The sequence below is a fragment of the Alternaria ventricosa genome, assembly GCF_023758065.1.
Source record: "Alternaria ventricosa strain BMP 2768 chromosome Unknown scaffold_10, whole genome shotgun sequence".
Classification (NCBI taxonomy): Eukaryota; Fungi; Ascomycota; class Dothideomycetes; order Pleosporales; family Pleosporaceae; genus Alternaria; species Alternaria ventricosa.
In genome coordinates, this window is record NW_026055690.1 from 650272 (window position 1) to 664587 (window position 14316).

At 53.3% G+C, this 14316-nt stretch overlaps 5 protein-coding genes across 5 annotated transcripts; 1 reads left to right on the forward strand and 4 right to left on the reverse strand.

Moving 5' to 3' along the window:
- Positions 1-164: 164 nt before the first annotated feature.
- J4E93_006295 (uncharacterized protein) lies at positions 165-6710 on the reverse strand (the record flags this gene model as incomplete). Its single annotated transcript, XM_049344212.1, has 2 exons — positions 165-432; positions 499-6710. 2 exons carry the CDS (start codon positions 6708-6710, stop codon positions 165-167), a joined length of 6480 nt encoding a protein of 2159 aa, XP_049198647.1.
- Positions 6711-8167: 1457 nt separating this feature from the next.
- Positions 8168-8794, forward strand: J4E93_006296 (uncharacterized protein; the record flags this gene model as incomplete). The annotated part of the gene is made up of 1 exon (XM_049344213.1): positions 8168-8794. One exon carries the CDS (start codon positions 8168-8170, stop codon positions 8792-8794), a length of 627 nt encoding a protein of 208 aa, XP_049198648.1.
- Positions 8795-9713: 919 nt separating this feature from the next.
- On the reverse strand, positions 9714-11285 carry J4E93_006297 (uncharacterized protein; the record flags this gene model as incomplete). The annotated part of the gene is made up of 1 exon (XM_049344214.1): positions 9714-11285. One exon carries the CDS (start codon positions 11283-11285, stop codon positions 9714-9716), a length of 1572 nt encoding a protein of 523 aa, XP_049198649.1.
- A 674-nt stretch (positions 11286-11959) lies between these two features.
- Positions 11960-13321, reverse strand: J4E93_006298 (uncharacterized protein; the record flags this gene model as incomplete). The annotated part of the gene is made up of 3 exons (XM_049344215.1): positions 11960-12918; positions 12972-13034; positions 13081-13321. The coding sequence occupies 3 exons, from the start codon at positions 13319-13321 to the stop codon at positions 11960-11962; spliced, it is 1263 nt and encodes a 420-aa protein (XP_049198650.1).
- A 478-nt stretch (positions 13322-13799) lies between these two features.
- Positions 13800-14080, reverse strand: J4E93_006299 (uncharacterized protein; the record flags this gene model as incomplete). Its single annotated transcript, XM_049344216.1, has 2 exons — positions 13800-14014; positions 14062-14080. 2 exons carry the CDS (start codon positions 14078-14080, stop codon positions 13800-13802), a joined length of 234 nt encoding a protein of 77 aa, XP_049198651.1.
- Between the last annotated feature and the right edge of the window lie 236 nt (positions 14081-14316).

A 14316-nucleotide genomic window follows, 5' to 3' on the forward strand; every position in this document is an offset into this window, starting at 1 on the left:
GGAATCACTTTCCGAAGCCGACTTCCTGGAGCGAGAAGACATGAACACCGTTCAACGTGACAACAGCGTCCATGTCCAAGACACGCCACATGAAAGATAATCAATTCCAAAGCGCCTATTACATACCCTACACTCATACAGTCATAGTAATGAAACCCCAAAGTCTACAAACTCTCCCACCCCCCATTATTCACATCGCCCTCCAGCCTCCTCGCAATCAGACTCTGCACTCCACCTTCCAGCCAAACCTTCCTCAACAACGCATCATACCGCTTCTGGTTCAAGAAGAGCTGGTGGTGACGGCGCAGCGCGGGGTCGACTTCACCGTGCTTGTCGAGGTAAGGCGCGACGTGCCAGGTACCGTGGTCAAGATTGAGGAAGAGAATCATGCACTTGCGGATGTGTATGAAGAGGCCAATTTGGCCGCCGCATCTGTGGGTAGGTGTGTCAGTATAAGATCTTCTTGAATGATGTAGGGACTGTGGGGGAAAGACGTACTTTGCCAGATGCTGGTTACAGCCTCCACGGTTCTTATTCGTCATGCAGCATACGGCTTGGCTGCACATGATCTCGCCGCAGAAGAGGCAGAGTGCGGGATCTGTTAGTTCTTTGCCTGTTGTGGGGCAGCGGCGGCGTATCGCTTCGTCGGTTAGGGTGTCGTAGTTCTTCGGTAGGCCGACGAGTTCGAAGATGGCGGGGTGGGATAGCGAGACTACCGGCTTGAGTGGGTTGTTGCCGGCTTGCGCCCAGAGGAGGTGGCGGAGCCAACCTCCTACGATGGAGCGCGTTGTGTGGGCTGCTGATGTGCCGCTCGCGAAGGAGGCAAATATTTCGTCCAGTGATGGCAGTCGGAGGATGGAGGAAAGACGTGCGAGTTCGGGCTCGTCTGTGCGTTCGGCGGCGACGAGTGGGAGGTCGATGCCATAACGCACGTGCATGAGGATAGCCGTGTTACGGACGAAGGGCAGAGCGTAGGTTGTAACCATGGTTTGTATGAAGCCAAGGAAGCTGGGTTCCTTGAACTGTGCTGGAACGGACATGTTGTCGGTGTCCAATGAGGCGGGTGAGTCGCCCGTATTGACGACGTTGAAGATGACACAGACGAAGAAGAGCAGGTTGTTCATCTGGTCAGGTGACGACATGAACCCATTACTGACTTTCTCCTCACTGATAAATTGCTCAGGGGACGACAGGAAAGGTTCTGGATGCAGTGCCATCTCCTCGGCCGCCTGGTTCTTCACACCTAGTGCGAAAACAAAGACTACCCGGACGATCTCAGCAAGGTAACACAGTCGCATTATATGGTGGATGTCGAGATTGGTTGCCGGCACGACGCCTACCGCGCACTCTGAGAGGAAGATGAACGGATCTTGGCATAGCAGCGGTGCGATGCTCTTAAGATCGAAACTCAGTACATCTGGGTCAGAGATGCCTGGGTGTCCGACCAACAGCTGGCGGAACTGGCGACGCTGATTTTCCGAAAACTCATCCGTGGTCTTGGTTGGGCCCTGACCGCGAAGGCTCCCGATGGCGATGTAGGACGAGACGGTCTCAGAGAACACCCGGAGATGGGTGATCGCTTGCGGAGAGATCTTGTCGATCAACGTCCCACGCACCGATTCAGACTGCACGCCTCGTTGAGCAATCTCGGCGGCGGCGATAGAATACCCAAGAGCTTGTGCAAGCGCATCGGTATGCGTGAAGTCGTTTGTCACTGCGGGTGTATGCGGATATGCGAACGAGGAGTGAATGTTGTTGACCTTCAAGGTCTCTCTCAGCCTATGATAGATCTTGATCAGTTCTCCCATTGGCACATCCTGTGTGAGAGCTGGGCTGCTCTGAGAAGATCCTAATCCAGCTTCGGCAGCCTCAGGAGGCTGCACACCGAGGAACGCTGGGACTTGGAACCGAGGTGCAAGTTGTCCTGGTTGCGACAGAGCAAGGCCAGTCGAAGGTAGCGGTGGCTTCAGGAGATCGGGCAATCGGCTCGATATTGGCTGGATGAAGTCCCGTTCTGCGTATTCGTATAGCATCTTTTGGTCGTGAGACAAATCTGCTGGAACCTTTAGACCCTTCTCCAGACTCTTGTGGGTTGCGACGAGTTGTGATTCCAGCCAGGTATCGAATGCCTCCTCCGTCTCAAGAACACCCGTGCTAGACACCTTCTTTGCTTTCCAGATAATTGGCAAAAAGATGTTTCCAAGGGCTTTGCACAGGGGACACATAAACTCCTTTAGCTCAGGCCGTTCGGGGTGATTGCGCGCAATCTGACTGACATGACGCCTCTGGGTAGCATTCAGATATACCTCAAAGCATGCGAAATGCATGATATGCCCGCAGCCAGTAGTAACTGGACCAGGTGCAACCGAAAGAGGAGGAAATCCTTTTCCTAGTTCTTGTCGTTCACTAGTAACGCGCTCACCTGAAGCAGTGACTTTCTCTACCATGCGTCGGTTCTTGCCGGCCACACCGAACGGGCGCAGGTCTTCAGCAGATCGATCAAGACTGACCGGCGTCTGCACAACTTCGTCTACCCATTCTTCATCCTCGAGAGGAGTTTGCCGCATGATCCTACTTTCGGAAATGTATCCAAAAGAACCATAGAGTCTCTGCTCGTTGCAGTCTTCCTGGCACAGTATACATGTGCCGGAGGGGTATTTCAGGGTCTTCTCTTGCTCAACAAGTCCACCGGTCTCGTCCTCCAAATCGCTAAAATCATCTTCACCCCAGTCGAACTCCTGGTTGGCCAGGAACTTGCCCTGTTGCTCTTTGAAGGCTGCCATAACTTTCGCCTGTCGGTCGAGTGCTTGCTTCTTCTTGAGCTCTTTGTGTTCCTTGTCCTGAGGTGCGGGCGAGGCAGTATCCATCCTGTCGGCTGGCATGTTGATTGCTGCCGCTGCAATGATGAAAGATTCTTGTTGGCGTTGTTTGAGCCTGTGAAGAATCAGACTTATCTTGGGCTCGCATGCCTTGAAGGCTTCGTTGTCTTGTAAGGTCTTCAGGATCGACAAAACGGTAGGGTGGTCTTTGATGCCCACATTCGCGTTCTTGGTCAAGACTGACGTGACGAAAGAGTCAGGCATCTTCTCGGACCATCCATGCTCTCCACTCTTGTCCTCAAGGACAGCCACAAGGAGGAGCTGTAAGACGAACTGGATGTATGTCTCCACGCGAGTGGCTGGTATGCTCGGTGTGGCCGATCCTGCCCTTAACCCATATGCCAGTAGGTAGTATATGATTTGCGTAAACAGCGGTGTTCTGGTGAACGCCGACAGGTCTTGGAACAGACCTGAAGGAATCGGGCGGAGCTTCGGCTCATAGACGATGTCGCTAGCTTGTTTTCCAGTCTTCTTGGCCATGTAGGCCTTGTATGTGTTCTCTGCTTCTTCCCTCTGATTGCGATTGTATTGATGAAGGTACGGATCTACCAAATCAATGTACTCTTCCTTCAGTTCGAAAGTCCCGCTATCAGACAAGCCCTCTGGAGCCCGGAATCTGGTCATTTCAGACAAGACAGCAGGGAACTCGTCCATGTTCTGAATTCGGTCCGACAGGCGTGCGGTCATGTCGGAGAAAGAGAGTGGCTTAAAGCACAATACATGAGCGATGTCCTTGCGCATAGACGCCAATTGAGACTCATCGTTGTCCTCGGCCGGTATCAACGACGTACGCTCGCTGAGAATGATGATGAGCAGATGTACGAAGTCCTCGACCACATCAATAGCTTGGCTGTCCTCGAACCCATGGTGACTGGCTTCGTACTTGCCAGTCATCCATCCGTTGAGTCCGAATCGGTCAATCATCGACGCTAGGAAGACCGATGGATCGCAAAGGACGAGTGCAGACTGTAGGAGGAAGATATCTCGCTGGTGCGACACGTCTCTCTGTGAAACACTTCGATACTGCGTCATCTGATGTCGCAATGTGATACCGTTCCTGACCCAAATGCCTGCACGCATCTGAGCTAGCCATGAGCACACTCGTAGGGGAAAGTCGAACATGGCTAAAAGGTATTCCTCAGGTTGATGCACAGGAATGGACACCATCGCCGGGTTGAAGTCCATCTGCAGTTCGCTGGGTGAGAATAGAAGCAAGCGCAAGATGTCGTTCCGTTCCATGCTCCGCGCTCGATCAATAAGCCATGATAGAGTGTAATGAAGTGCGTGATGGAAGCTCATGGGCTGCGTCGCGACAACGTAATCGACAACCTTGTACGATGGCCCATAGAAGGTAGAGGGTTCGGCGTCAAATTCAAAGACCTCCAACGTCTTGAATCTAGTCTCTTCCTTGAGCTCGGTCTGGTCAAAGCGTCTACGCTCAGCGCCTAGAGAGTTGATAATGGCTACCTTGGCGGCTGCACGAATAGCACGCTGGATGTTGGACGGGTCCTGATCGCGGCTCCAGGCAAACGACTCTGCAAAGTGTCTACACAACTTGTTGATTTCTCGGGTGATCAGAGAAGCGCTGATCCATGCCTCCGACTCAAACTCAAGATGCTCGCCCACTTGGCGAACATTAGGACAGATACCTTGGTGAAGCTTTACGAGGTCTAAGAACTGTAAGAGGTACCGTGGCTCTTCTCGAATTCTCTCCTGGACGAATTCGGAACCCAGAAGATACTTCATATCGAGGAAGAAGTGATACATGCGACGATTCGTCACAGCCCCTTGTTCGAAAGCTAGTGTCGCTTTGGGGTCGACGTTTGAAGGGTAACCGACCTGACGGGTAGTCAAGAAGGTGTAGAGAATAGCCATGAGGTTTGTAAGGAAGTTGCCACGTTCGACAACCTCGGACGTAATAGACGGAGTTGTCAACATCTGCAGAGAAAGGTTGATGATGGAGTGGTCAGGCTCACGGTCGGCAATGAGGTAAAGTTGTGCGAGAGCAGTATATACGCCAGCAAAGCGTAGCCCTAAGAGGCGCTTGAACTCAGGAATGGTGACCACGGTGCTGATGAAGACATCGCGGATACCGATGCGCAATTGCTTCCACATGCGCAAATCATACAATATCAGGTGATCAAGCCTCAGACGTTGCCAGAGGTCTTCGTGAGGTGGCGTTCCAGGCTTCTTACCGTAGCTTTCGGGCCGTTCTAACCAGTATTTGGCTGGCCGCGCTGGCCGTAGTGGTAGTGATCGGGTGTGAGGCGTCTCTGGAACTGGCAGTATCGGCTCAGCATGGCTGAGAGACGGTGCGCCAACCATAGGCTCACTATCTGACTCGGCCGGCGTGACACTCTGCTCAAGCTGAGCACGCCGCGGGTGTGCAGGTGGTGGCGGCGGTGGTGGAGGAGCAGGATAGCCCGCCATTGTGGCTTCAGATACTTCAAGTGCCTCGTCTGCGCTTTCGTATGCCTCCATCTCTACGTCGCCATCATTATCCTGAGCGCCGACCTCGTCAATGTCCATATCATCTTGGGTATCTGCTGCAGGTCCGCCATCGTCGTCGTCATCGTCGTCAGAGGCTGTAGTGTCGTCGTTGGCATCGGTGGTTCGCTGTCGCTGGACCCGGATGATGCGAGCTCGTCGCTGTAATAGCATGCCGTTGAAGAAGCCGTCCATTTCAGCTTCCTTGTCTTCCATCTCATGATCGTCCAACCCGTTCTTGCCAATACTCTGGTTCGACGCTTCGCTGCCAATGCGCCATGGCTTGAGGAGCTCCTCACAAACGGTGCGGCGAAGTATTTGGTTATCCTCGCCGACACTGCAGCCTGCAATATCCTGTATCCACTCAATGAGTACACCACCCATTTGCTCTCGGAACGTGTCTCTCGCGGATCGAATGGTGACGGTGAGCTTGATCTCCTCGATAATCTTGGCCATGCGAAGGAGGTCTTTCAGGTCGGTCCTGTAGACTATGGCACTGCGGCCGACGTCGTTGATCTCATAGGCCTTTGCCAGGCCGAACGCCAGCTTCTGTTTGCATGCACGAGCGACCTGATCTCTGACATCGTTGACCGTGTGTTTCTCATCGTTCCACAGTACTAGACAGAACTCGTCGCATTCCTCTGTCTCGTCGCCCAGTTCGTACCATCGCGAGGTGAGGCGCGACTTGCGCTCGTCTTCGAGGATCGACTCTTCCGACTTGGGGTGGCGTAGTTGCTCCGGGGAGCATGAGAAGACGTCGATGAGGTAGTCGAGGGTCCGCGCAATAGTGGTGCGAATGGTCTCTGCGAGTTCGTCTGGTAGCATAGAACCCTCTCTCGCCTTGCCTGCAGCCTTGGACTCGCGCTCAGGGTCTATCGAGTGTATGTTGCAGTGCACCGGCCGTATCCAAGCCTCGTCATCTCCGCAGTCGCAGCAGCCAGAGTTGCCGGGCGAGACGCTGACAAAGACCTGGTGCCCCTCATGGTCGGAAGCGTCAAAGCAGCGGGCGCACAGCACGCAGGTGTCGTCGGCGCTGCACGTCTTACACCGGTATGTAGCCTCGCCGTTCTTGAATATATGCCCACATGGCTTTCCTCTCGCGGCTGGTGTGTATTCGGCGCCTTCTACGGCACCCTGGGCGTCGCGCAGACTCCATGGCTTCTCCGCATCCGTCGGAAGCCCATTAGGGAAGAAGTGCGCTAGGAATTCGGGGCGGCCAGCAAGAGAGCGGAAGAGAATCTCGCGCAGCTCTCGGTCAGCGGCGAGCTCAAAGCGGTAGTTGTGTCGTCGTGGGAGTTCGCGCAGGTGTCGGCATAGTTCTTGCTCGTGCAAGGACATGTACATGGTGCAGCTTTCGCGGCGGGATGGTGGGGACCGCGAGTGATGGCGGAGGGGATAACGGAACTCCAACGGTGAGGTTGTTTGTGGTGATAGGTACTAGTTTTGTGGGCCAGCCACCGGGGTGAGTCGTGGGTTGGTGGAAGGCTCGGTGTGGTCAGAGAAAGCAGCAGGTGCAGGTGTAAGATGCGCGCTATGTCATTGCGAGCATCATCTCGTGAAACAGCGCGGACCCCCGAGGCACGCGCGACGCCACCAAACAGCAATTACAAACCCCGCGGGTCGACAAAGGCGATCAATGTCTTTGAGTGTTCTGTCACTTGCTGTCACATGGAAAGACATCAGTTATTCAATGCATAAGTTCATTCTGTTCCTTGTTCGAGACAGCCTGACCATGGTCCGCCATGTACTAGTAGTAGCATATGGTCTGTGTGATGCAGCCCTGATCCGCGTGTATGCTGAAATCATCCATTCGACATGTACGAAACTTTTGTCACGAGCCAGAACGTCCGCAGCACACCACCAAACGCAATCATGTTGACGGGGCTTCATGTATGGGATGTAGGCCACATCGCCTTGGTATTTCGCATGCTGTAGTATACACCACAATGTACAGTGTCCGCCCCAAAGAACCATAAGAAAGTGTCTATTTCATGTTCGAACTGAGGTATGGCTGATGTCCTACTCGTCGTCCTCGGCGGCCTCCATGTATCGCTGCTTGATGTCCTTCCATTGGCGCTGTGATCTGTATTAGCGAACGCCCTTCCCATTACAGCCGTTTGACGTACGCCGCGGTTGAGACCGTCCCAGATCTTTTCTGAGCCTGTGTCGAACGCCCTGTACTGCTATCAGCCTCTCTCCTTTCCCCAGGTTCCTCTTCCGGATGCTGTAGCTTACAGTTGGAGACCGAAGGCGGAGCCGAAGACGGCGAACAACATGGTGGTGTTGCTGCGGAGGACCGCGCTGCGGGCGATGGTTAGTCTCGTTCGATCGAAGGTGTGCGCGAGGAGTGACTTGCTTGTAGACGGTGCCGATCATCTGCGCGGGGCCATTAGCGGACATTCAAAGACGTGTTCTGATCAATTCACTTACGCCAGACATTTTGGAGGTGTCGAGAGGGCTGGGTTGACGGTGGAGAGAGATGTGGTGGTGCTTCACTGGCGATGTCAAAGGCTGAGGTTCGTCGACAAGATTCAAGCTCTCGCGTCACGGGGATTTGCGCCACGCTAATTGGCCCGTCGTGCCTTCCGCTTTGACGTGAACTTTGTTTCCAACCCCACCACCGCTACCAGCTCAACCTCTACGGCACGCACCGATAACTCCTCAAACCTCCTCGCAGACGCCTGAAAAGACCTGCCGAGGTCTCACCAGGACGATTGGTGTGTCCCGGCCCGTTGCGACTGCCTGACGTCCTTTGGCGCATCCTCCCTCCACTCCACCTCACCGCAGGCGCGACCCACACCATGCCTTCAGTAGAGACTCCCGCAATCTCCAAAGCCGGAATCACCACCTCCGCAACCGGCGAACGCCATATTCCAGCATCCGTCCGTCCCGACGGCACCCTGCGCAAAGAAATTCGAGTCCGCCCGGGCTACCGCCCACCCGAGGATGTCGAACTCTACAAGAACCGCACCGCTGAGGGCTTTCGCAATAGAGGAAAGGCGGGCGTGCCAGGCGCTGAAGCAGTGAAGAGTGAGGAGCCTGCTAGCATATCGAGTCCAGCTGCGAATAAGAACGCCAAGCGGAGGGAAGCTAGAAAGAAAGCGGCAGCCGCTGCGGGTGATGGGAAAGATGAGGATAAGGAAGCTTCTGCTGAGCCTAAAGAAACAGGCAAACCGGCTGAGATTAAAGAGAAGGAGGCCGCGAAGCCCGAGGCTGAGAAGGTTGTCGACCCCGAGGTTGAGAAGGAGAAGGAAGCGAAGAAGCTTACCAAGAAGCTGAGGCAGGCCAGAGATTTGAAGGACAGGAAGGATAAGGGCGACAAGCTGCTACCGGAGCAGTTCGAGAAGGTCATCAAAATCAACGAGCTCATACGCCAACTAGAGGGCCTCGGCTTCGATGCGCAGGGAGAGAAGAAGGGGGAGACCTGAGGGCATACAACAAGAGCTCCTTCATGGATAGCCATACGAACCCACGAGCTGAGACAGCTGCTTCTCTAGTAAGGGCTAGAGATTCTACGACAGTCACACGTTAGTGGTGCGGTCAAACGGACTGGCAGTGGTCTCTAAACCCACGACTCTACAGCGACGACATTCCGCCCGAACGTACGTCGACTGTGACAACGACCAGCGCTGCCTCGGATACATATCACAACAAGGCCCTTGACTGCTGCCACATATTCTGTAGCCTACAGCGCTACATCTACGCCTTTGGTACAACACGCCCTGCAATCCTGCTATTAGGACGCCGTCGCAGCCATAGTCAACATGTATAATAGAATAGCGCGAACAGTAAATACAACCGCGCAGCTTATTCAACTCGCAAGTCTACTATTATGCTTTGACCGACTATGATCTTCCGCCACATACATAGCCTCTGCGCACCGCATTGGGGCAAAAAGAGTGGCACGAGTTCGAGAGTCCATTCCAAATCTTGGGCAAAAAAGAGCAAAAACATACAACAGCCCGGATTCGCTTCTGGTCACCCACGAAGCTACTAATAGGCCGGTACACTGCTTGTATATGGCTGAGCGGACGGGAAGCCTAATTCTCAGTGTCCTATGGTCGTATGTGAAGGAACGGGAAAGAAAATGAATCATATACTTGACAGAAACATCACAGCTACATGAAGCCACCCACAGCCGCGTCTAGACGTTCATAATGTTCAAGGGGAGAACTGGACAGGTACCCTGGAAGTTTACATTGCCATATGAACTCCACCTATCTAGGGTAACAAGGCCATGTAACCTTCTTAGCGTTTTCAAACATTGGTCTTTGTAGACATGGGTGTACAGCTTTTTCCTTAGATGGGGTACGTATGTTCTTTCGTGCGTATTCAACATAATCCCTCTCAATAGTACTGACTTCCCACGTATCGCTCGATGGCCTCCCCACCGAACTTTTGAAGTCCTGCGCGTTTCAACCCTTCAGAGGTCTTCGACTCTGGTACCCATACCCCCATCTCACACGCGTAGTAAATCCTCCTGTACTGTTCATCCTCCGGTCCTTCATCACCCCACTCCGCTTTCTGCCCCGGCGCGTGATATGAAATGTGCAATCTTTTCGTTTGACCCGTCATCTCAGACGTAAGCATAAAGGACTCGAGAACGGGCATGTGAGCAACGGCTTTTGCGAGCGCGCCGAGAAAAGGATCAAAGGTTTCCGGGTCGGGGTGCTGCCGGAAGTCTTGCCAACTGAAATCGCGCGTATCGACACTCCCAACGATGCCGCGCACGGGGTCGTCGTGGGGATCGTCGGCCGGTGTTGGACCTGTGAAGTACCATTCGCCTGATGGAGCGACCATGTCGAACTCAATGTGGAAGGACTTCAAGTGTGGCCAATGCGGTGGTATCGCGTTCTCGTCTGATGGCCAGAATAGCGTGGGGTCGACATGCGCACTCAGGGTAAGGGTGGTAAGACATTGTGAAAAGGCTCGGATTGATGAACTGAACGGGTCGTATGTGTAGCCTTCTGGCACAATGCTCGGAACTGTATACCTCTGATCTGAAGGAGTGCAGTGTACAAAGACAATATTGGCAGAATGGAGTGAGCGGAAATGTGTCGGCGAGAGCTTATTAGCAAATTCAGTGCGCGCCTCACCGCGCGCCTTGGGAGATGTCGCCGGTTCCCACTCTGGATCATAGTCTGAATCCAGCGAGTCTTGATCCGAGCCCGCGTCAGAACCAGCCTCGTAGTCTGAAAACTCCCAGTCCACTGTCCTGAGCTCTGGCATTGTTACCGCTAGATCTAGTGCAACGCTTGGTGCAAGGCTTCGCACGCCGGTGCGCTCGATAGTGAGGTGCTGCAGATTAGACAATGTAGGCAGGTTGTCGGGTTCAACAAGGCGCAGGTACGACTCTGCCCAACGAGCGGATTGAATGTCTCTGCTTAGACCATGCTCGATCTCGAACTCATCCACTTCCCGGGCGTCGGTCGGGGACGTGGCCCCCACGATGGTAAGCCGCACTCCATTCTTCACACCGTTGTCTTCCCAGCTTCGCAGCACCGTGAAAAGATCGCTTACAGCTTTTGTAAATGCCTCGTTGTTGGCATGTTGATCAAGTCGTGACTCCTTGTGTTCGTATGCTTCTTCCGGATATGTTGGCAATACCGCTTCGAAACTAATCCAGGAAAGGTAGTTGCGGCGATTTCCTGTTACGATCGACTGAAGCGATTCCAGCTCATCGCTTTTGATGCCTAGACGGTGAAATGTAATGGTCTCGACTGCTTCCTTCCAAGTGCGATTGAGGATCGCGAGGCGAGGAAATTGAGATGGCGAACCATCGGGCTCGAAAGATTGTCCTATCGCGGAAGCCCGCTGTTCCTGGTCTGGATACCGCTCTGCAAAACACACAATACGGTTGATCAGCTCTTGTGGTAGTTTGTCCATGGCGTGAATGGGGTAGGGGAGAGAGCGCACCATTGTTGCGGGAACGCTGTTGAGTACATAAGTACGCGGGAGTACCGAGGCGCTAGCAGGGGTTCTACCTAGGCAAACCTTGGAACAGACTAACGGTCTGCCCGTTCGCTGCAGCGGAATCACACCAAGCTATGCTGATGCAAGGTCTTGTTGCGCAAGCCCGGCGGGTGTTTCCAAAGATGCTAACGTGTAGGTCTCCAAAGATAGTCACAGGGCAAATGCATTCCAAGTCAAGAAGACGAGGCTTCATATACAACAGTCCAGTGCGATAGTTATTTCTGAACAAGCGATGGCCGACGAGAATCGTCTGACACCAGCACAACACCGTCATTTTCAACTTTCCGAGCAAATCAAAATATGGAAAAGGGAGGCTTCAGTTGCGGCACCAGCACTTCCAATATATAGGGAAGGCGTAATGAGGTATGACCTCTGGCTACCAAGAAGCGCGTTGTCTGCGCAGATAGCTAAATGTTGCCGCAAGAACAACATTACAAGAGACGGGTGTAGCATGTCGCTTTTGTACGTGTTTGTTCATGCGGCTACACCGACACAGTACCAGTAATCCTTCCAAAATGAAGTGCCACAAGCATTGCCATTATCCAAGACTGCATTCCATGCATATAGTTGCGCGTCGGATACTCCGTTTCGTTCAGCAAACAGCTATGATAAGAGTCAGTCTAGAAGCGACGCAGAACCGGATATCGTGGACTTACAGCACACCAGTCTCCTTCCTGCGCCTGAGCAGCCTTGTTGCATTCTTTGATCGCGTTGTTTGCTTGATTTGGCGTTGGTATGACGAAAGGACTGGGAGTAGGCGACGGCGGGGGAGCCGATCTGCTCACGCTGATCGAATCCGAAGTGCCCACACAGTATGCCGATCCCTGCCAGAAGTTGTCGCGGCAATCATTCGACACGGCGGGATTCCAGGCATAGAATTGCTCCAAGGTGATGAAGTATTTGTTTGCAAGAATCGAGCAATCATCCCCTTTCTCGACGATGTGCCATCGAACACAGTTTGCAGGCTGTCCAGTGTGCGTTGGTGCCCCAGGTCCCGGTGGAAATGTACTGCTTGGGGCAACGGAGGCCGAAGTAACGCTCGTAGCGGGCGGTGGGGCATTGGGCGACTTGACGCAATATGCCGTTTCGGTCCAAAGATTCGCACACGTTGAGCCTACAGCCGGATTCATCTTAAAGAATTGAGCCAAGGTGAGATCGAACAAAGCCAGAACATCCTCGCAAGTGAAATCCTTAGACACGTCCCTGAACTCAGTGCAGTTCGTATCATACCCTTCTCTGATCGGAAATTCCAGCGATGGGCCTACTTCGGGCTCGGCCTTTGGCGGCTCGAAGTAGAACCTTCCACAATAGCGGACTCCAGGCTCGAAGCTGCAGGTAGGCGCTTCGGTATCGTTACCGAGCGAGGGGTTCCAGGTGAGCAGTTCGGACATCTCCACACCATAGACATCTGCAGCCAAATCGCACTTGTGACGATAAAGAGTTCCTGTTATGTCGCTTTCCATCTGTGATGCATCGAAATACTGGTAACAATCGTCTCTTGTATCAAGCGCAAGGCTCAGCTGCGTGGGCGAGGGTGTTGTCGTAGCGGGCTTAGTGGGCGTAAACGTGACTTTGGTAACTGGAGAGTCACAATCAGTATGCGGCGCACAAAGTGCAAAGTGAAGTACTTACATGGTACTCCCGAAGGACCGGGAGTATGGTAGCCAGGTCGTCCAGAGTAGGTGTTAACTTTGGCTGGTCAGCCGCAAACTTCGATTATCTAGCGTATCAATATACTCACTGTCTCCTACTGGCGCTACACAATAGCTGATATCTAGCAGCAGATTGGTGCAATTCGCGTTGATGGATGGGTTCAGGAATACGAAATCAGCCAGTGCTATCGCATACCTCAGTGTCACGAGGTTGCAATAGTCTCCACCCTCAACATTGTACCACTGCCCACATTGTCGGTTCGATTCGTCCTTCGCATTGGTAGGCACGGGTGCTGCGCTGACGGCTGTGCTTGGTGCCAGAGGAGGCATAGCTGGGGGCGTGACATATGCTACGCCAGGATTGGACACGCAAATAGAAGTCCCGTTCATCTTGTATAAGTTATGACAGCCAGCGTTAATGATCTGAGAGTGTCAGAATAATGGTAAAGAAGCGAGATCTGCGCACTGTGCACCTACCGGATTCCAGGCCTTCAACTGCGCGATGGTGATATTATTGGAGCTAGCCATAATCTCGCAGGTATCGGCAGGCTGTACTGTATAGACTTTGCACGTGTTATTGATGCACAGTTTGCCATTTTGTGGAAAATTGGCGCAGTAGGCAGTGAGAGAATTGTCTGAAAGCAGCCAGGCAGTCCCTATGCCTTGGGACTTGGATATCTTGTAGCAGTCATCGCCGGTCTGGATATCGTATTCCTTGCCACTGCAGACCGTCGATGTCGGTGTGGGACTAGCGACTGGAAGCCTGTAAAGAGTCAGTGTGGAGCTGCGAACATATATATATGTATGCTCACTGCGGGAAGGGCAAAGACGAGATAGACAATGGGTAGCCCGTCACACCACAGCTTGATGTCTTTGACTCGTACAAGGAACTCTCTCGAATCTGAGGTCCGTCGTAGTACGGACTGCCAGCCTGCTTCTGCAGATTTTTGATGAAACACAAATCGCAGGGTCCGGAGGCTTGCACGCCGCTTGGTGGCTCGGTGTCCCAGCCTATTGGGCTCTCTGTTCTGGTTAGCATAATGTTGGGATTGGAGTATCGGTTTACCTACGTCCTGGATCTGCTTGCATGGCTGCAGCAACCGCAACTACATTACACCAGCGACCCGCGTCCTTGAGGCAAACAAGATCGTGGTTGAATCGCATAACATTGGCAATTATGTCCAGTGGTGCACCGTCAATCTCATCGTATGCCGTCCAAGTTTGCCCGGTACAAGCTGTGGCAATGCTTGCTTCGTACTGCTCAAGGGCAGTAACGCAGGCGGTTGTGCATGCTTTTTCCAGCACGGAGGGGGGGTAGTAATATC